Consider the following 22,462-nt stretch of genomic DNA (forward strand, 5'->3'; position numbering starts at 1 on the left):
TGTAGGCTGATTGGCATCTCTAAATTATCTGTAGTGAGTGAATGTGTTTGTGATTGTGCCCCACAATGGGTTGGCGCCATCCAGGGTGCCCCCCACCTTGTGCCCTGAGTCCCCTGGGATAGGCTCCCCATGACCCTGTGTAGGATAAGCAGAAAATGGATGGATGGATCTGCTGATTGACAATTTTTTTAGATTGTTTTTTTTTTTACTAATAATCTGCCATTGATTAATTATCAATAAAAGATAATAAATGATCCACAATAATAAATCTAATAATTAATGATAATATTGTCCAAATCTACTTTAAAGTGATACTGCCTGGGTATGACAATTTCCTGCACAGAGCTTTATCATTTTTAAATCACTCTTATTAAAAGACCATGATTATAGAGCTTTAACTGCCAAATAAGATTAGACACAAGGTCAAACATCGAACTCCTTATGCCACTCAAACCCGTCAGCTGAAGTGACTAATCCATACACAGCACATTACAGGATTATTCTCCAGCCATGTCCCTGACACACACTCCAAACATCACCGCTAAACAAACGAAAACTGAAACTGCTGGTTGTGCCACTTTGAGGAAATCAGAACCATGCAGCTAAGCTTGTTTTGCTAGGGATTACAAGAATCCCGATCTGGAATTAAAAACCGAAAGTAAATACCAGAGCAAAGCACTTCCTCAACAGACAGACAGCTAGAAAGAGAGAAAGGGGAGAATTGAGGCATCTCATAAGCTGTGGTCTAGCAACCTATAATTAGTCATGTGCAAACACATTTCACTGGTTACTACTTGTCTGATTGACTTCACTGCTTGCACAAAAACTGGAATGAGGTATCGCTTTCAAAAACACAATCACTGTCCAAAATTTTAATGATACTGTGCCTTATGAAGCCAGCCACCCATTTCATTAGCAGTTAAAAGCATTATGTAAAGTTGCCAATGAACAAAAGCCAAAACGACCTGAATAATGTTAAATTCATTAGGTCAAATCACTCATTAAGGGTTTGTTCTGCTACTATAAATTCTTAGTCCAAGAGCCATTTACATGTGCACTTCACATTCCTTCTGTAGTGAATCATCTGATGAGATTTTCACTTATCAAGACTACTGCAGTTATTAAAACTTGTTATGTTATGCCACATATTGAGACAAAATTTTCTTATATCTAACATTCAGTATAACATTCAGAGCCATTGTAATTCAGCAAAATCGTAATCTCAAAATCACATTACGTGCCCAGATGACCACAGGAACATCGTCACCTTTGTCTTGCTAATTCCTGGTCTGGATTTGCCTGGAATGCCTGTTTATAAAAAGGACGATATACAGTAATTGAACGAGGTTTTAATATAATGGGAGTGAATTGAATTAAATTAACACTTCCATGGATAACTGTTTGCTCCTGGTAAATCTGCTCTGTATTGGTGACAACACCCACATCTGCAGTGAGACAGCCTTTTAAAACAAAGGCAACTTAGCATGCACAGCACAAAGCGCTTATCTCTCTCAGACCCTGCTGCCTCCTTCCCTTTCTTTTCTTCTGTCTTGCTTTCTCACCACTCCTTTCCGTCCATGAAGCAGAGAAGCTCACCATCCACCTAATGTTCACCCGCTCTACAGCTGAAATTAATTATGCATCTGGCTGAGCTATACTGGGAGTGATGAGGGAGGAAGAGAGAGCCCGGGTGAAACAGAATGAAAGAAGAGGGCAAAAGAGAAAGGAGGGAAACAAGAAAAGGAGGCACGTCACAATCACATATCAGCATGTGATTTTCAAAGGGAAAAAGAGCATCTTCTTTCTGCGGTTAGAGTGCATCTTGGGTAGTGATCAGGGGTGATGCTGGGAATGATTCATTTTACATCATCTTCTAAAGATAGCCCTGAATATTCTTTGCCCTCGCTTGTCTGACATGCGCAGTGAGACCAGAGGCGCATCAGTGAGCTCCCCAGCCCTCCTCCTGCTGCCTCGTTCACAGGTCAAATAAGAAGGAGAAGACGAGAAAGAACACCAGTTAATGAACACCATATTGATCCTGCTATTCAGCAGTAGCAGGACACATAGTGCGAACAGAATTAGCCTTTCTAACGCAATCAGTGAAACAGATAGGCTGCGTAGATGTTGCTTTGTATCTTTGGGGCCAGTGTATTTGAGTAGGCAGAGCTTGTGAGGAGTACATAATCAGAAGTGAAGCTGGGTTCGATGTGGAACAAGCCAGTCAATGCCAGTTTGTGACCTCCATCATTCAGGCAAAGGCTTCACTATCTGGAGAATCACCTAAGAAGAGCAGGAGACTTGATGAAGCGTAATAAGCACAGGACTACAGTGAGGTGGATGGAGGTGATTAGTGTACGATAGAGGGAGCAAGATATCGTGTATAAAGATAAGAGGAAGATTTAAGCTATGTCTGTGTCAGAAGCTATAACCAGCACAACAGGCAATTCACTACTAGCAAGTGGCAGCAATGACCAACACAGATCAAAACACATATCGTTCCACCACAATAACAGGAAAAGGGTATTTATGTTTATAATATGGACTAGGGGTGTAACACAATGCAAATATCTGTATTTGTATCTGTTTAGTGCTCTGAATTTGTGTATCTGTATTCAGATTAACACCTTCCTCAACCTCAGATACATCACTCGAGTTCATAATGGGTCTCAACTAGAGCTGTGGGCTGCCCACTATATTTTCTAACATATTTAGTTCCCCAGAATATAAACAAACTAGTAGTGTATTTTAAACCAGGCAGTTACTAAGGATGTATGAATGAATGCTGTAAATGCGTGTTAATGAACATGGCCTTTGTTTGTTCCATAAGCTTTATATCTGACCTCCCGCTTATTCCTGCATGAAGAAAAAAAAAACTCAGGCAACTTTGCTGTTGCATCCTACAGGATCCCAATCCTGATGCACATGTCTAGTCTGAACCAGATGCCCTGTGAACCTCTCTGGCAAGCTTTCATATCTGTATCTGTTTCGAACACATTATCCGTTCATTCTGAATAATGTATTTGTATTCTGTTACATCCCTAATATGGACCATTTGGCGATTGGAAGTAACTCAGTTCTCCATATTCATAGTGTGAATGAAACTGACTAAATGAACAACCTTGTTAAATTTGGATTGCTTGCATTTTTCCATTCTGGCCAAAGTCTACTCCATTTGGCTATTCAAATCTAAGCCAGGAGCCAAGTTTCTCTTTCCCTCCAATTTTTCATCCATACAATTCTCCAAATAGACACTAACACGAGCTGCAATCGTGCCATCTTCTGATTTCAAGTAGTAATCAGTCTCGCATTTGCCACATGAGAAAACGTAAACAGTTTCTTCTGCCATGTGTACGGTTCAGTTCAATGGAGCTTTTTAAGCCCCAGAGAACAGCTTTCCTGTCAGCAGGGGTTCCTTGTTACACGCTTACTAAAGTTCTAATTGAGCTCTTTGAAGACTAGAAAGGAGATAGAGAGAAAGAGGGAACTAATGATGCCATATTTGGGCCAAAAGCACGCTCTCTCTCTCTTTCCTTCTCTCCCGCCAGAGACCAAGATGAAGGGGTTGTCTCAGTCTACTGAAGTAGGTCAACTTCACATCAGCACTGGTTAAAGATTCAGAAGGTTTTTTTCCCTTGAAATGAATGTGATGGTACCCCCACATTATGTCTAAGCTAGATTTCAAAGCAGAGCAGGTCACTCTGCACATCTCAGGCCGTGGGAACCGGTGATAGGATTTGCTCTCTTTGGCCTCTTTTCCACTGTAGGACCAAATGATTCTGAGCATAAAAGGAAATGTTTGTCAGTGGCTTTTCCACCTAGACATGGTTAGGAGTGGAACATCAGGTCTCTTCAGGGTGGTGTCATTAGAGCTCACCACAGAATCAACATTACAATTTTCATATCATTCATTAGGTCATGACTAGCCCAGTGGTTATGATTGGTTATGATTGTCTGCCATATTAGACTGGGCGTCATCTTGCATCTTCAATCTAATCCTCTTACAAATTTGGTCATATCATCAAATTTGAATCAGATGATCTTGAGACTAGGCCTCACAAATATTACAGAAGGATTTGGTTTATATCCGTAACCAGTAACCAATAACAAAGTTGATGACAAGGAGACAAAACAGGATGTATCTCAGCAATGTTTTATGACATTCAGACTATATATGAGCTTAAGACCATATTTTACATGTCACCAACAAGTGCTATAATTAAAAGACAAACTAAAAAGCTCATGAAAACCTCTCCCTCCCAAAATGCAAATTCCTTCCAACAAAACATGGTTTCATCATCGAAACAGACAGAAAGGATCAAGTTCCACAATGCCACAGTCTATTGCAAACTTCTTTGAGCTCTTAATTGCTGCTTGAGGGTGTACTGAATAAGTGTGACGCCCTACCCAGAGTCTTTTACTTACTTATTTCATGTAATTTGTCATCCTGGCTCAGAGGAATGCTAAAGGTGGTGTCATAGTCAGTCGAAGCCTTTTAGTAACTACTTCCACATAGGGTTGTTTCGGTTTAAAATTTTCATGATGATGATGATGATGTTACTGAAATGATAACCTAGATAACCTAGTCTAAAAATAAGATGAAATCATAAACTGTTCTTATATATTACAGTCTCACTGTATCCCAGTACTAATCAACCATATTCATATTCATAGATATTTTTTCTATTCGTGGATATTTTATATTTGATGGATTTCACTTCCAACGTACAGATTTCTTGCTTAGACAACAAAAAGCTTAACGGAGCCATCAGACTCGACTAGAAAAAAGGTTTAACGTCATTTATTACGTCAATATACTAAACATTTGACATTATAGCCTCATATCACATTTCATTCAGGGGGCTTCATATTTCTTCTATGTAATAGTAATATATACTGTATGGAGCAATTTTTTTGTTTAATGAGGCTGGTTAAGTTTCATTTTTAATTTTTAGCCTGTTTAATTATGGCTTGTTAAGATTAATGATAATGAATGCCTGTGTGATTTTGTACATTTTAGATAAAGAGGTAGCGATTAAAACATTATTTCCTAACATTATTTCTTTTTTTACCTTGTGTTTTGAAAAAAAAGCAATTAATAAAAATGTCAAATTATACTGGTTACAGCATTTCCCATTTATATGCCACAATAAAGCCAATTTTTGATCAATACACATGAATAATCAACTAGTTCGTTGAATTTACTTGATTCAAATGTGTACATTGGATCCACGAGAATGAACTGAGTCATAGTATCACAATTTGTTTTACGTCACATATATTCAAAGCCCTAGAATAAAACTGAATGCCACACACTCACCCAAGCTCAGGCTCAAGCCCAAAAGCCTGGTGTTGTGAGGCAGCAGCATGGCCCACTGAGCTATCATGCCACAACCATTTAAGCAAGTTAATTTAGTACTACAGTCATTTTTTCCTGTCGGCAACGACATCCTCAAGAGATTTTATAACATAACTGGATCACATTAGTACGATATGAATTGATCACTCACTTTACACAAATCAAACTAGCAGATAAGATATTTGTTTAAATTAAATTTAGTATAAGCAATAAAATCACAATTTAAAGACAAAGTAAATATTTTAATGTAAACTATATATAATATATTTTCTGAAATCTGACCAACCACTTACTCCCTTTTTTTTTTCAGTGGAGTCACTGCGGAGAAATGGTGGCTGCTGTAGAATGATTTAGGGATTTAGGGGAACTCCAGAGGGAGTGGGTTGTGATGGGGAGTCACAGAGACATGAAAAGTATGAGAACCACTGGAGTAAGGAACTCAATCAGGTTAAAAAAAAATTAACAGGTAATCAGTAATAGGTGGAAATGCATTTTAATTGGTATTATGAAAAAGTCAGTGGTGAGGTAACCATCCACTGTCCACAATGTGACTAACCATGACACTATGACACTAATGATCCTGTTTGAACAGTATGTCAAAGACTTATTCACAGTGAAAGGTGAGACTCGGGTAAATTGATAATGCATAACATGATAAGGCACGAAATATAAAAAAAGACAAGGAGGACAGTCCTTCTTTAATTATATCATCAGTGAGAAGATTAGAGAGCGATGACATCTGCCACTGTATCATTACTGTGGTTTTTCTTTCATACTTCCTCATCCTTGATCTTACAGCATAACAAATCCAGTTGAAAGCGTAAGGTTCATGAGAGCGCTCTGGTGTGGAGTGGCACGATGCAGCAGTAGTACAATCGCCTCTACAGTGGAAAAGAGGCTTTTAACTCCCTTTAATTCACCCTGATAAAAAAGCAAACATTAACAGCAGGCAGGGTTTGCCAGCCATAGTGGACTCTGAGTTTACGACTCTCTGCTTTGTTAATCTGTTATGCCAGACTCAGACACAGATATGTTCAGCCATAAAACAATGTCTACCAAAAGCACACACTTGAGTCACTTTTCAAACAGACACAAATGCTCTAAAAAACATGATAACAACACAATGTGTACTGCTCTTTGAATAAATGCTACAATTCCTTTGTATGACCAACAGTTAGGGGAAAAAGAACAGTACATAAATAGCATGCAAGGCAAATATGGACAAAGGAAACAAGTAGCTACAAATATTCCAGCAAGATAAAATACTACCTTGTTGACTAAGCAAGTGGACCTGGACCTTGAAGTGATTGCAGAAATATGTGATGTGATGTGACCTGACCAAGAGAGGCTGTAAATCTAGGAAACCTTCTCCCAACATCTCCTCTCCAACACACAAAAAAAATCTGTACACTTCCATTTTCAGCCCATTTTGTTTTACTTTTATTAAATCCCATTTTCTCATTAAGCAATGTGAATGCAGGCAAATAACTTCTTTTACAAGGCTGTAGCACGAAACGCTGCATGGAACAACAGCACTGACAATCCAGATTTTAAAAATGTATCATTGAACGTCTAGTTTTTCAGTTCTATAATAAAACTGTTACCCCTTTCCTATTAACTAATGATGAACAACTTTGGCTATAAGCATGTGAAAATGTCCCATGACACAAACATCAGTGCTTTTCCAATTCTTTCACTGTTTGTAAGATCCCTCACTACTTTCACCAAAAAAAGAGCTTTCCAATTTTCAAGACATTCACAAGGCAGCACCTGTTTCATCACTAAATATGGTTGAGAACCACCTACTTTTATACAGTGAGGCAATTTAACTGATATTGCAGATGACCAACCATTGACCTTTTCCCTTAGCCCACTGGCAAACATGGGAGATTCTCTCATTTATTCACAGTGCTTCACAGATAAAAATTTCAAAATCTATTAAAGTAGTATTTCTTCAATTTGTTTAGTCAGGTAACTATATATTGCTCCTACAAGCCCAATATATCACGGTGTATACATGGAAGTGCAGGAAGTCACTCAGATTGCAACCTTCAAGATTCTGAAGGTTGTGGGCAGAAAAGTGTGGTAAAGATATCAGTCTCTCTTTATCAGTCTCTCTTTATCAGTCTCTCTGACTGAGGTGAAGACTATTGTTGATTCCTCCAGACCTGACAGCTCTCAACACCTCTGCTGACTGCCATCAACTTACTAGTTAAGGAACAATTTGCAGACAGTACAAGTAAAAATAAGCTTGTCTATTGCTATCAGCTGCCTAAGATGCACTATTGATTTTGATAAACAAGAAGTGCTTCTATGGTTTATTCTGCGGTATATTCTCCGGAAACCCGTGAGGTCTGAATCACCCTGTTGCTGTAAAGCCAGGAGTCTACTCCAATACTTAAATTAAAGCTGCTCAATAGATTGCAAAAGACTGACTTCACAGAGCTGATACCACAGCTCTATTAACAATTGATGTTCAGTCTTAATATGAATCACTGAAAACACATCAATGGCTGGAGAACAGGCCAAATATCCTCCTATTATGTACAGTATAGAGTCAGAATGGTAGACAAAATCATAGTCTTTTCATTCAGGAAAATCAATAAGACATTGCTAAGCATTTCTCTTCATTACTCTAACAGACAAGTCTGAGGTGATTCATCACATCTATGTCTGTAAATATCACAGCACAGCAGCTGGAGCCCTCTAAAATGCTAATCAGAGATAAAATTAGCTCGGCTCCTTTCCCTGAGCCAACAGCACCAGCACCTCAGTATAAATAGACCTGGCAAGGGTATAAATAGGTACATTCCGAAAACACATTACTGATCCAGCTTTAATTAGTGTGATCTACCGGGCTTAAAGATAAGAACATTCCCAGATCAGGCACTAAACCCCACAAAGTCAAACTCTAATTAAATTTCACTTGTCAGCTCTATCCATGCTTTGCTGATGAACAACTAATTGACTATGTTCACTATATTTCTGACCACTTAGACAGCTGGTTCAAGCTGACAGGAAGGCTACAGTAACTCAAATAATCACGCTTTACAAACGTGATGAGCAGAAAAGCATCTCAGAAAGCACAACACACTGAACCTTGAGGTGGATGAGCTACAACAGCAGAAGACCTGGTCATCTGAAAAAAACTGGACATCTGAAGACTGGTAAAAGTCCAGGAAGTGAAGCCAGAAATTCAGTCCCATATATGACAACCGTAAAAGAAAAATCATGTCACTGAAATACTAGGATATGTACTAGGTGTGCACAGCATGAACAAAATATGATATTGTGACTATATTGTGATTACATGATAAAAACGCAGTGTGAATTACAATTTATTAAAATGGATATGACCTGGATGTAAAAATGCATAATTGTGATCAAAATATTTACATTTATTTGAACATGTGATTGTTGTAACCAATCAGAAGACCCATAGCATCTTTATATGGATCTTTTCTGAGGTTGCTCAGGATGCTCACAGTACACAGTGAGACTTACCAAACAAATCAAACCCAGTCAAACAAAAGTCTCATGTAGGCTTCTGAACTAACAAAGGCCATTATTGAGATGACAGTTAAGAAGCCGTGCATTGTGCAGGCCCCCTTTCGTCAGTCACATGTGAACAGAAAAACTGTCAGCAAAATTGTGTGTGGGGAAAATGGCAACACTGTAGAATAGTCTTAGCTGGTCAAATGACTCACTGGAGCAGCTGGAACAAAGAAAACGAGGAACAATAAGCTCCAAAAGTACTGTAGCACGGACACATCTTTGTCTTTTTATATTTATAGTCCAATACTTTATTGTCATCACAGTATGCAAAGATGAACAACAGCATTAACAATAGCCACTGTTTTGTTCTTGGCATTTGTTGCAGCTTTGCTGCAGAAACAGTGAGAAGTAAAGTTAAATATAAACCACTAAACAACACTAAAACAACCAATAGCAGGTATGTGACAAGGAAATGCTTGTCATTAACATGACAAAAATGCTTGTGCTCTTGCGAGCAGTCTGGCCAGCTAAAACAAATATTATCATTTTTTCTCCAATTTTTCAACTAGAAATAATTGGAAGTGGCGTGAAAAAGCTTAAAGAGTCAAACTGCAGAACCTCAGAGGGCATCATTTACTGTTCTCATTATACCAGGCAGCAGATGAATGCAATAAAGATCAGGGGTCATACTCACAAAGAAGTATGTTATCTTTCTATCTATTTGTTGCTATGGATGACAGAGTGTTTCATGAATTAATAATGACAGTGAGTGGCATGCATGGTAAACACATGAATCAAATCCCAATGCATGAAGTGATAAAAAAGAATAAAACAAATTAAAAAAGTATTGCTGATTTCATATATGAAAACAAAAACCTAAATTGTCTGAATCAGATACGTCAGCTTAGCATATATGTGTGTGTATTAATGTAAGGATTTTTCTTCCATTTAATGAAATTACTGAATTCTACAGTCTGTATACTATTCCATATTGTACCCATAGCTCTGTAGTTTACAAAAATGTAAAACATATTAATCCTTGTAGTATGAAATCAATGACACTTTTATTTTCATTATATTTTTTATTGTAATAATACATTGTGTAATGGCTTTCATTTATGACTTTACTGTGAAGACATCTGTTAATATTGATATTCAGTTGAAATCCTGTTATGGCAATCTGTTGAGATTCAGTTATGAAAACTTCTGTCATCATTAACAATGATTGAAATGTTAATAGGTGTCTGGAGAGGGCATTTATTGCTTGGTGTAAAGCCAAGCATAGCCGGAATTTTCACGTGGCCAAATAGCAGAGAGTTGTGTCTGATCTCGGCCTGTAATGCATTACAGACACATTTATTGAAATATTCCTAATATTGGCATGATATCTTTTTTTTTTTTTTTTTAAAGATCATCGCCATTAAATATATTAAACACATGAACTTGACTGCATTGGTAATTGCTGAAGCAGTCAGTTAAGATTGTGACTTAATTACTTAGGAGTCTGTACGAGCCCTATGTTTTCGCAGGTTTAGGACCGGAATTTAGTACTAAACTGCTTTATTTCTTAAATTTAGGATTAATCCACCTATTTTTTTAAGAGTTTCTCCTAAATCAGCAAGTCAGGAGCTAATTTTAGCCTTAATATTCTTTGCGAATATGGGCCATGGCATTTCATGTGTTGTATTTTGCTATTTAGTAAGCCTAGTAATTTACAAATTGTTGTCTTCAGGAAACTGTACACATTACAAATATAATTTCTATTTGAATTCTTATTTCCAAAATCATTTCCACTGCAAAAAAAAAACAACTCAATCTCAGACCTGATTCATAATCTGTCTTTCTTAATGCACTAAGTCGTATTTCACATTCCATCTATACACAGTACATGTATACAGTGGGATAAAATATTATATCTCCTGGACTGTGATGCAACTTTGATGCAAGACAATACAACAACTCTGTACACATGGCTACATACAGTGTGTCTGAGGATCTTCAGTGACAATGCTTTGCATTTTTATTCTTCTGTCACTTTCCACACTAGTTAATGTGAACTCCATTAACCTTGAACTGATCTTCTTCTCCACACATGATGAATCATTTAGTAGGATATGCGCAGAACAGCAAACGCGCCATTCCTCCTACCTTATAGCTGTACTTCTATATGCCATGTCCCTGAATGCAGTTCATTAAAGTAAAAGCACTGTAAAGACCCACGGCAATTAGATCAACGCCAGGGGCAAAGCCGGCCATAAAATTCCCCAGGGACAAACCAGATTTAAAGTGAGGAAATCAATAGCCCAAGGCTGAAGCCCATCTGGGTGACCTGAGCAGCATGCTGACAGTCTCGACACAAGATTCTGTGACTGTGATGAGATCTCGGCCAATCCTGATCTAAATCATTAATGAAACTATCATGATTACAAAAAAGCAGTGCAAAAATATAAAAGGACAGCCAAAAACTATGTGAATTTCTTTTCAAAATTAAACACACTATGAGGCAACTGAATTACAGAGAAAACCAACTTATTTTTACTTTTCAATGCATGCACTAAATCAATCCCTTAAACACCCAAGAGATGGTAAAATACAGAACAGATGCCTTCTGAAGCTCATTTGATATAAAACTAACTGGCAGGAAAAGAGTCAAAACTAGCATTATTCTGAATACAACCCAATTTAGGCAGCATGGTGGTGCAGTGGGTAGCAGTGACGCCGCTCAGCTCCAGGCTTCCTAGTTTCGTCCTGAGCTCAGATTTCTACCTCTGTGGATGTTCACATGGTTCCCCTACGATCCTGTGGGTTTACTTCAGGTTCTCTGGTTTCCTTTGACCTCCCAAATCATGCCCAGTAGATGAACTGGCTAGATTTGAATGAGTGTTTGGGGATTGACTCTGGATCCACGCAACCCCGATCAGGATAAACCGGATACTGAAGATGAATAAATGAATGAACAACGAAAGAGTAATTATGTCTTCAGAATCAACAATGGTAAAATTTGTCGAACGTACAAAAGCTGTTTTCTCCATTGACCAAAAAGTCCCAGTAATCTAATGGAGGACTTTTATAAAACACTTGGACATACTATTTTGAAGCTTTGAAGCTTTTCTCAATAGTTACTGTATGTTGAAAATAAAAATCTACCACTGACCTACATATAGTAAGATTAAACCATGACAGTGACACTGTTGATTTGGTTTTATACATCTGCTGGACTTGAAATAAAAGAAATAAATCCTAAAGATTAAGGTGCATAAAATCAGTTGTAATTTAATGGTACTTATATCAGTAAGCGGTGAACTTCGTATAAGTCACGACCTCTTTGCAGGTCTGCAGTCGAAAAGCACGGCACTAACTGGACAATACACTGATTTCTTCTCTGTTGCTTGTGTGTCTCCTTAGTTAACTATTTTCCTTTAAAAATAGAAGACTACCACAGACGAGCTACATTATGTCTGTGCGTATTCAGAGGAATGTTTGTAATGTTTTTCATCTTTTTTTTAATATCTTATGGATATATCATATCATGCTTAAATGTCCCCACAAGGATGCTAGGAATACAATGACAGTTTTGACATTGTGGTGACATTTGAGCTGCTCACACCAGGAAAACAGAAACTCCAGCTTTTATTTAAAAGCAGAGCCAAAAAGGTTTTAAGGTCTGGGTTGGGTTTAGGTGTAGGAATAGGATTAATTAGCTGCATTAATAATTATGTGAATGGACAGTCCTGCAATGATAGTAAGACAAAAACAAAAGTGTGTGTGTGTGTGTGTGTGTGTGTGTGTGTGTGTGTGTGTGTGTGTAATGCTGGTTCATCTGTGCTTAAGTTAAATGATGAATGTGTCCTCATCAATAAACCTACAGCCAACAACAATGTGAGCATGCAGGAACACAACCTTAACGTCCATGTATTCTTCCATCATTCCAGGCGAGATCAGATTCATGACTAAACATCCAGTCGGACCGGATCAGACGCACAGACAACAAAGAAGCGTGATTATTCATTACACATGCTGCAAAGATCTTCAGTCACACTGACGGCTCGATGCTTATCAGTGCATGGCTCTTTAGGAACGCAAAGGACATACCTCGCATGGGGTTCTGAATCCAGAGAATTCCCCCAACAAGATGTGGAGACTGGCCGAGCATCAGGACCTACAGAGTGCCGTTCACTTCAGCTCACTGTGCAGCTCTTTCTTTACAAATCAGTCACGCGCTCACTTCTGGCCCCGTTTGCGCGCGTGCCATGCCACTTCAGACCAGGTACAATGAATAAAGCCACTGAAACGTTTACTGAACGCGTCTGAATACGTTTACTAATGTCTGAATATCAGTCTAAAATGAGACAAACAAGTGCTGGGATTGCAACCTTTTAAAGCTTTCCATTGCTTAAAAAAAAAAAACAGAAAACAAAAAAAAAAAACGTATAGCCTTCGTGCCACGCGCGCGCGCATTTAACACTTCTTGCCCTAACTGTGCATTTTTCTGCTTCTCCTGATCCCTGTGCATCAGCTGGTGGGGATCAGCACGCTAAATTAATCATGCAGAATCACAAATCCTTACAATATGTGCACAGGGTTATTAGTCTCTCTCTCTCTCTCTCTCTCTCTCTCTAGCACACACACACACACACACACACACACACACACACACATATATATATATATATATATATATATATATATATATATATATATATATATATATATATATATATATATATATTACATGCATCTCTACATTGGCTACATACTCAGCAGGAGGACGAGGATGCGCGCGCGTGCTGCTGCCGCACAAGCCAATCATAAACCCGAGCTCGCGCCTCGCAGCAGTTGCTTACTGTTGTCCCTGTTTGTTGTTCAGAAGGTCAGTGTGACACTCTAATAACATCCTCAACGTCTTTGTTTAAATCTTACCTTCGACCGCCATTCTGCTACTCCACAGAATGGCACATCATGCTCACGGTGGCAGGATCACTGGCACTCTCAGCAGCTTATCGCCTCGCGCTTGTTAACACTTGCCGCAGGCAAATCCTGTCAAGTCCACAAACCCATTGTTGCCAGGTTGGAGCGTCGGTTTCCAACCTTATCAGTGCTTAATACTATCTCATTTTACTATGCACTTGGCAAGATAATAACTTTTCCACATATTATTTCCTATCTCAGTGCCATTTCTATATCCAAATAAGATTACAGATAGCCATATTGGGATGGAAATCGCACAATCTGGCAACACGGAAACTCGCGCGCTCCTTAAAAAAACCTCTTGTAGCTTTGTGTCAGAGAATTGTGGGGAATGTAGTTATCATTAACAAGATTACATTCAATCACAGCATTACATCATTGCATACCAGCAACGGTGTGACTCTAACATGGTTTACAAATCATGCATATTTCCCCATTAATGAGTCTTTACACTTTCAGGATATGCATCAGAGATCAAGCTACAGTGCTACATGTCATGGGGTCCACAATAAATACATTTAAATTAATACATACAAATTGCATTCGTATATACACTGATCAGCCATAACATTAAACCACCTGCCTAATATTGTGTAGGTCCCCCTTGTGCCACCAAAACAGCTCTGACCCCTTGAGGCATGGACTCCACAAGACCTCTGAAGGTGTGCTGTGGTATCTGGCACCAAGACATTAGCAGCAGATCCTTTAAGTCCTGTAAGTTTGAGGTGGGGCCTCCCTGGATCAGACTTGTTTGTCCAGCACATCCCATGGATGCTCGATCGGATTGAGATCTGGGGAATTTGGAGGCCAAGTCAACACCTTGAACTCTTTGTCACGTTCTTCAAACCATTCTTGAACAATTTTTGCAGTGTGGCAGGGCGCATTATCCTGCTGAAAGAGACCACTGCCATTAGGGAATACTGTTGCCATGAAGGGGTGTTCTTGGTCTGCAGCAATGTTTAGGTAGGTGGTACGTGTCAAAGTAACATCCACATGTTGCCAGGACCAAAGTTTCCCAGCAGAACATTGCCCAGAGCATCACACTGCCTCCGCCAGCTTGCCTTCTACCCATAGTGCATCCTGGTGCCATCTCTTCCCCATGACGCACATGCACCCAGCCGTCCTCATGAAGTAAAAGAAAACATGATTCGTCAGACCAGGCCTCCTTCTTCCATTGCTCCATGGTCCGGTTCTGATGCTCACATGTCCATTGTATGTGCTTTTGGCAGTGGACGGGGGTCAGCATGCGCATTCTGACTGATCTGCAGCTACGCAGCCCCATATGCAGTGAAATGGGCTACACTGTGTGTTCATAGCCAACATTAACTTTTTCAGCAATTTCTGCTACATTAGCTCTTCTGTGGGATCAGACCAGATGGTCTAGCCTTCACTCCCCACACGCATCAAAGAGCCTATGACCCTGCTGCCGGTTCACCGGTTGTCCTTCCTTGGACCAATTTTGGCAGGTACTAGCCACTGCATACTGGGAACACCCCACAAGACCTGCTGTTTTGGAGATGCTCTGACCCAGTCGTCTAGCCATCACAGTTTGACCCTTGTCAAAGTTGCTCAGATCCTTACACTTGCCCATTTGTCCTGATTCCAACACATCATCTTCGAGAACTGACTGTGCACTTGCTGACTAATATATCCCAGCCCTTAACAGGTACCACTGTAAAGAGATAATCAATGTTATATATGTATGTCTATATATATATATATATATATATACATATATATATATATATATATATATATATATATATATATATATATATATAGGTTTAGTGTCTAGAAGTTGTGTTAAAAAGCCATTGCTATCTCAGAAAAACTTCAAAGACAGGATGAAGTTTTTGGCAGAATATGGAAAGTTTGATTCAGAGTGGTTCAGCAGAGTCGTCTGGATTTGAGTTGTATGGTGATGCTCCAGAGAGGTGTCTTCGAAGAACTGGTCAGAAGCACAATAGTGAATGCATCTCTACCAGTATGGAAAGTATGGAAGTATGGAAGAAGAGGTGTCATGGTGTGGGGAGCGTTTTCACTGTGAAAGGTCAATTAATGCTTTGGAATACAGGAGAATATTGCAGAAAGGCTTGCTTCCCACGATTGAAAAATAGTTTGCTGAAGAGGAATGATCAGACAATACAAGACAATACTCCTGCTCACACTGCGAAGACCACCAAAAAGTGGCTTGAGAACAAGTCCATCAGGCTCATGTTTTGCCCTGGTCAGAGTCCAGATTTGAACCCTATAGAGAATATTTGGTCTCACGATAAACACAGACTAACAGGGAAACGTTTGCCAAATACTCCTCAACTGTTTGAAGCCATCAACACTGAATGGAGAAGCATTGATTTTTCTTTCTGTAAAATACTGTTTGTATGGTTACCCAAAGGCTTAAACATTCTCCCATTTAAAGCTATCCCATACTGAGTTAATTTATCTGTTTGTTTAATTCTTGCTAATTTCCTGACAAATGATTATTTGCCATTTTGGGTGTGGACCATTTTTTTTTTTCCACCCAGGAGTGTGTATATATTAATGAAGGGCCAAACAGGAAATAATTATATGAAATCTGAATATATAAATGAAAATCCGAATATAGAGTTATAACTCTGCATTTAGTCTTCTGAAATAGTGCTCTCTCTATATACAGTGTATAGTGTAAGATACAGTACGTACATATTACATTCCTTAATTATATATATATATATATATATATATATATATATATATATATATATATATATATATATATACACACATATGTATAATTTTTTTGAAAGTATGTTAATTTAAAGTTAAAGTTAATTTATTACTTAATGTCCCCTGATATGCAGTGTGTAAAAGCTATAGTTTTTATGCGGATAAAGAAAACTCTTGAATTATTTGACATTCTGTGTCTGAGAGAAAGGTAGAGTCATGTGTGCTAAATGTTGCTTTTCTGGTCCAGAGGGGAAAAAAGTCATGATGCTTGGCATGCTTGACTTTGAGCCCAGATACAACAAGCGGTGTGTGGTGTGTTCCAGCAAAACCAGTCTGGTAAGCCTTTGTAGCCTTTGGTTACATAGCAAGCACATGCAGGCTGATGCCCAGGGGAACGGAAACACCTGAGTTTTGCTGCAATTTTACAATCTTAATCAAAGTAATGCTTCTGTATTTAGATCATCTTAACCTAATTTGTATTTTTGAAGTAACTTTAGTATGGCTTTGACTACCCCAAGCCTGTGTATTCAGTATGACAAACGAGGCTGAGCTTGGCTTCTGATGGGCAGTTTCATGTTGGACTTTGCCCTTTCACCTTAAATGAATTGCAGATACTACATTCCGCCTGTAGAGGGCACTCATTAGTCATTAAAAATAATTTAATGTGCACTGAAAACAGTCTTTTGGACTAAACTCCACTTGTATCAATGTATTATGAACTGATGTTGTATTTACATCCTTTTTTAAAACCATTTACAATTATGTATTGGTCAGAATAATTAATTAAACCTTTAAACAATAAGGAAAGATACACTGTCTGATTCTGAACTTCTTCGCCAAAAGAAGACATAATGTCTCTGTTGAAAAAAACAATAGAAACCATCACAGAAATTCTAATGGTTTCCACTACAAATGCCATTACAAACCATCAACTGACCATTAAAACCATTCCCATTCCCATATTGGTCCTTAATGGTATCCACTAGACATAATATTCCAGCAATAGAAGGCAATAAATTACCAATAGAGACTCACAGGGACCATTACAGTTTCCATTAAAACCAATACAATTCCCATTATAACCATTAAAATCATTACAAATTTTTTTTTTCAGCAAGGGTGTCAGTAAATCTGATTTTTGTGTTCCCCTTTCACAGTTACTATATACATTATATTGCATTAAAAATGGCTATTTTCCTATTTTAATAATATAAAGAAAATAACTAAAGAAAATAACTAATGAGTGCCCTCTACAGGTGAACTAAAGAAGCAAGAAATAAGAAGCCAAATGTTGCCTCATTGACATTAGAGCTGTTAAGGCCCCCTCTACATTTTACATATTAAACAATGTTAAGCACTGGGTTAACAACTCCAGATTTGGTGCTAAGTGTTTGATAAGGATAATGTTGAACATCATCAGTTTACCCAGATCAAACCAGATGGGTGACAAATTAAATGAAAAACCAACATAAAGCATCGTAGTAAGGTGATGGGCCACCACAAGCCACCAGAGCAGCTTCAAAGTGCCTTGGTATCTATACTAGTCTCTGGAACTGTACTGGAGGCATGAACATCTTTCTTACAAAAATGGTGATAATGGTGGAGAATACTGTGTAGGCCACAGCGTATGATTTACATCATTTTCCTACTCATTTAAAAATAATCACATATCAATTAATGCCATGTTCACAGCACAGATTCACATTTAAGGATGCACACAAAACTACATAAAAGTCAAAACTTACAGAGAGCTGAAAAGAATAAAATGATGACTAGACAATGAAAGAATGCCTCCTAAGCGTGGTATGTGATAAATATTCCAGTAGTGCAGATCAGCCATTGAAGGACATTGCTTAGCACAGGCACAGACTAACTTCCTGCTTTAATAGGGAGACATTTCTTTTGTGTTGAATGACTAATCTTATTTATTTGAACTGATGGATTTATTTTGTTCATTACTACTGACAATGTAATCCAATTAATTGCAATGATTAACTCATCACTCATTATATGAATTGACACCTATAAATCCAGGATCATGTTAGTGACTTTCCTTATATGTGAATTTGCACAAACTCAGGAACTCTTGTAGGATACGAATGTTTTTCCCATCTAAATGCTTCTGTGAATGATTTACAAATAAATTTGTTCATATCTAGCTTGATAAATTAGGCCCATGTCAGTATTCTCTCCGTATGCATTCGCAATATCTTTCTCTTGGCTTCACATTCAAGTCTGGGCTTGGTAAATAAATTACACAATCCCTATAAATTAAATTGATTTATTCATAGGGATCATGTTGAAGAAATATTAAATGTCAAATGTAACCTTAATCCTGAACTCACTTTCTAAAGTATGTACAATAATGTTGTATCTAAAACATATGAGCAGTTAAGAGAAAAGTTGTACTTCCATTTCAACCCTGAATTCCACAGTTTTTCACAGTTCATCAGATCCCTTGAAGAGTTCAGAAAGTGAAGGGGAGTTAATGGATACACCATTAGTGCTCAGTCTGCTGGATGTAAACGCTCATTACAAACACACCTCTTCTATGATGCACATTTATTTAACATGAAACCTGTTCATTAGATCAGTGAACCATTTCTGACCTAAGATGAGCATAAGACTATGTGTCATCATAAAACACTACATATAATCTTAATATTACATTTAATTACAGGTACAGTAAGTGTGATGTATGTGACGTATTGCAAGAGACTATTCTGAGTTCCAGTGCTGCTTTCAACATGCCATCTTAAGCAGAGTTCCAATTAGATGACACCTTGCATGCTTGAAGGATGGAGTCAACATGACTGTAGATCAGAGAAGCCAAATTTGGACAGGAGGCATTTCATTCTAATGCAATTTCCATTTAAAATATCAAAACATAAAGCATTTTAAAAAAGTAAACAGGAGCAATAAAGTTAATATTGAATAACATGGGGGAAAAAGCATCATATGATTTGCCATATTTAAATATGGTTTCCCTACATGACAGCTGATGTAATTTTATGACTTTCTTCTGCTCACTGTTTAGCATGCTTGATATTTAGAATATTAGCAGGCTACTAGGATTATATGAGTTTTCATGTAGTGTTATGATTGAAAAGTCTCTCCTGCGGCCATTTGTGTCACATAGCACTTTTGAGTCATGTGTGGAAATCAGACGGCATGCTGAATACAGAATTGGACTGCGGTCTATTTTCTACAATACAAACATGCACACACATCACAGATAAATACAGTTGTCTTTAAAAAAAAAATTAGTTCATATAAAGTCTTGAGAAATTTATAATCTCAAATCCATCAATAAAATAAAAATAATTTAACAATAGCATCAGTGCTACCCTCCTACCATTATTATCTAAGATTTCTTCCCTTCTATAGCAGCAAAGTCAACACTCCTTTTTTTTTTGAAGTGCATTATGTTATAAAATGGTGCCATGTTTGTGTCACACAAGCAGCGTAATGATAACTCCATCATCTCGACCCTGCCACAGCATCTCCCCCTCAAAGTCCACCTTGCCGTGCTTCCTGGCCCTCATCAGGATGCCCACTACCTTGTCTGAAATCCTCACATATCTTTCAAACAGCTCACCAAAGGTGATCCGGATGTAGCCATCTGGATCAGGGTCAGCCATGGTACTAATGATAAAGCACATGTGCTCAATCTCTCGATGGATGTGCTCCTCAGCCCGTTTGGCTCGCTCTGCCGTCTTGCTGCCCTCCTTGGGCCTACCATAGCCCTCCTCTCCCTTCCGCAGACGCAAGGACATGGAGTACTCATAGTCGAAATCATCGCTAAAGGGGTTCAGTTTTTGGCTGGTGGTGTGCTCTGACGCCCAGTTTTGCCAGCGGCTCTTGAGGTTCCCCACAGCGCTGTAATTGCTGGAGAGGGCGTTTATTTTATTGGCATCCTCCACTTCCTTCTTGGCCCTGAGATAATACAAATATAACAAAATGTGTGAAATCAACAGTTTTCAAGAATTGTAATAAATCTAGTATTTCAAACATATGACCACACATATAAATAAACCGCACTGGACCTTAAAAATGCTATGAGGTTAGAAACCAAATACCAAAATACTTGTTCAGTGAATATCCAGTGGAACTTGGTTCTTTCTTCACATGAAAACAGTGATGAATTATTTGCTTTGGTTCTGGGATACTGGGAGATTTCATATATCAGTATGGGTGACGTATCAGAACGTCCCTTTATTAATTTTCCCAAACGCTGTCAGCAATTTATATGAAGAAAAAGAAAAGTGTTTGAGAAATAACAGACCCCTGCTGGAAAAAAAAAAGTTTCTGCTTTTTAAAATAGTTTGTAATGGTTAGTATCTGGCTGGCCTGTATCTGAGAGTAGTTGATTTTCTGACAGGAATTGAAAGGTGGCCTAGTGGAGTCTCATGGTCTCAGATACTGAGCTTGTGGTAATAAGATGGTTTAAGGGTGATTTAATTATGATGGACTTAATTGACTACAGTGATATTGCATCTGTAAGCCTAATTACCCTTCAGGATGCCTACAAGGCAATAGGAAATGATGGTAATAAGCTCTGAAATAACGTATATTAGATCTTGATAAAATATGTTTGATAGAAAGCATTAGGCCAGTGCTTATTACTGGAGAAAGTTCTGAACATGTCATGTGTAACATCAAACAATATAAAAGTCACAATCACTAAAAATACTAATTAATCTCTATAGCACATATTAAAAATAATACTTTTCAAAGATAAAAGGTGGATAATTTAACCCAGTCTCTGTTCATAATACATATTTTTCCTGTAAACACCTATATGAATAAACAGAATTAAGAGTGGAATTGTTTTCTATAAAATAATAGTCTTCGGAAGTAAACTGATTGAATGACTTGCTTTTTTAACTCCTTATTACAGTGGAAAGCCTTAGGAAAACCTCACTCACCCAAGTGATGATGGTCTCTTGATCCTGAGTGATGATGACTCTATTTCATTCTCTTCCGCATTTTTCTGGTTCTCTGAAATGTCCAGCTCCACAACTCTTTCCTTGGCCTCAGAGATTCCACTGCCCTTGCTGGACTCCCCCGCCCTCTTCCGTTCATTTTCTACTATCTTCCAGCTCTGTGTCAACTCTGACACCATGTTGGAGCATTTCCTGCGAAGGGTGGGTGAACTCTTATTTTTCAGCATCCTGTCCAGCTCCTCTGCGTCTGGGTCTTTACAAATGCGGTTGGTCAGGTACTCAATGCCTGCGCTCTTCTCCTGGACATCTCGGTTCACTGTTTTCACCACCTGTTTGGTCTTAATGCGGGAATCCTCTGGTCCATGCTCATTGTCCTGAGATTTTTTTGTCTTCTTCTCAATAAATATAGGTTTCTTCGGCTCTTTCTTTTCAGGTTTGGGCTTGTCGTTGCTGTCTGGGACCCAGCCTGTGGGTTCACTAGCCTGCTTTTCTTCATTCTCACATATCCACTGTTGCCAGCTCCGTGCCAGGTTGCACACCATGCTCAGTGTACGCAGCTTCTTTATATTCTTGTTAACCGAGGGCTTCCTCTGAGATGACATGGTCTCAGACATAACTGAACAACTGCCTGTTGTTCCACTCTCTCAACTCTTCTTTGACTAGTTTTTGTAGTTGTACCACCTACTGTTGTTATTCTCTGGTAATTTCTAGAAGCAGCGTCCTCTGTTAGTCAATGGCGCCTTTGAAATAGGGAGCAAACGCAACATGATGGTGGAAAGTATGCCAGGCATTCCCACCTCCCTTATCATCTTTCCCTGACACTTGCCCCCAACCTCGGGAGACTGCTGTGGAATCACATTACATCAGGGATAGTGGCCATTACTGAGGTTAAACAGGGCATAGCATGAAGAGGGCTCTAATGCTTATTCAAGTTCTGTGCACACAATATTTTACCTCTTACCTATACAGTATCAGACAATATGATACTGTC

The 22,462-nt window shown here is 38.5% G+C and overlaps 2 protein-coding genes across 5 annotated transcripts in view; both read right to left on the minus strand.

Annotated features, from left to right (window-relative positions):
- Nucleotides 1-15,476, minus strand: part of samd12 (sterile alpha motif domain containing 12) — a 98,387-nt gene extending 82,911 nt beyond the window's left edge. Inside the window, exon 1 of one of the 4 annotated variants that reach the window (XR_008300788.1) lies at nucleotides 13,772-15,476. Coding sequence is in view for 2 of the 4 variants with exons in the window: in XM_053228387.1 (XP_053084362.1) it covers nucleotides 12,944-13,004 (61 nt within the window). In the remaining 2 variants the exon portion in view is untranslated. Of the gene's footprint in view, nucleotides 1-12,943; nucleotides 13,462-13,771 lie in introns of those variants that run through there. The other 3 variants (XR_008300787.1, XM_053228387.1, XM_026929995.3) reach the window with 3 other exon arrangements.
- Nucleotides 15,477-17,153: 1,677 nt separating this feature from the next.
- Nucleotides 17,154-22,221, minus strand: abrab (actin binding Rho activating protein b). The gene is made up of 2 exons (XM_026929966.3): nucleotides 21,454-22,221; nucleotides 17,154-20,461 (listed from the first exon to the last, which is right to left on the minus strand). Exons 1-2 carry the CDS (start codon nucleotides 22,083-22,085, stop codon nucleotides 19,978-19,980), a joined length of 1,116 nt encoding a protein of 371 aa, XP_026785767.2. The 5' UTR covers nucleotides 22,086-22,221; the 3' UTR covers nucleotides 17,154-19,977.
- Nucleotides 22,222-22,462: the final 241 nt, after the last annotated feature.

Source organism: Pangasianodon hypophthalmus, chromosome 23, assembly GCF_027358585.1.
Source record: "Pangasianodon hypophthalmus isolate fPanHyp1 chromosome 23, fPanHyp1.pri, whole genome shotgun sequence".
Taxonomy (NCBI): domain Eukaryota; kingdom Metazoa; phylum Chordata; class Actinopteri; order Siluriformes; family Pangasiidae; genus Pangasianodon; species Pangasianodon hypophthalmus.

Excerpts from the sequence above, each read along its gene's own strand:
- abrab (XM_026929966.3), bottom strand. The coding sequence starts at position 22,085 with ATGTCTGAGACCATGTCATCTCAGAGGAAGCCCTCGGTTAACAAGAAT. Across the intron at positions 20,462-21,453 it reads AAGAGACCATCATCACTTGG|GGCCAAGAAGGAAGTGGAGG; the intron begins GTGAGTGAGGTT and ends GTATTATCTCAG.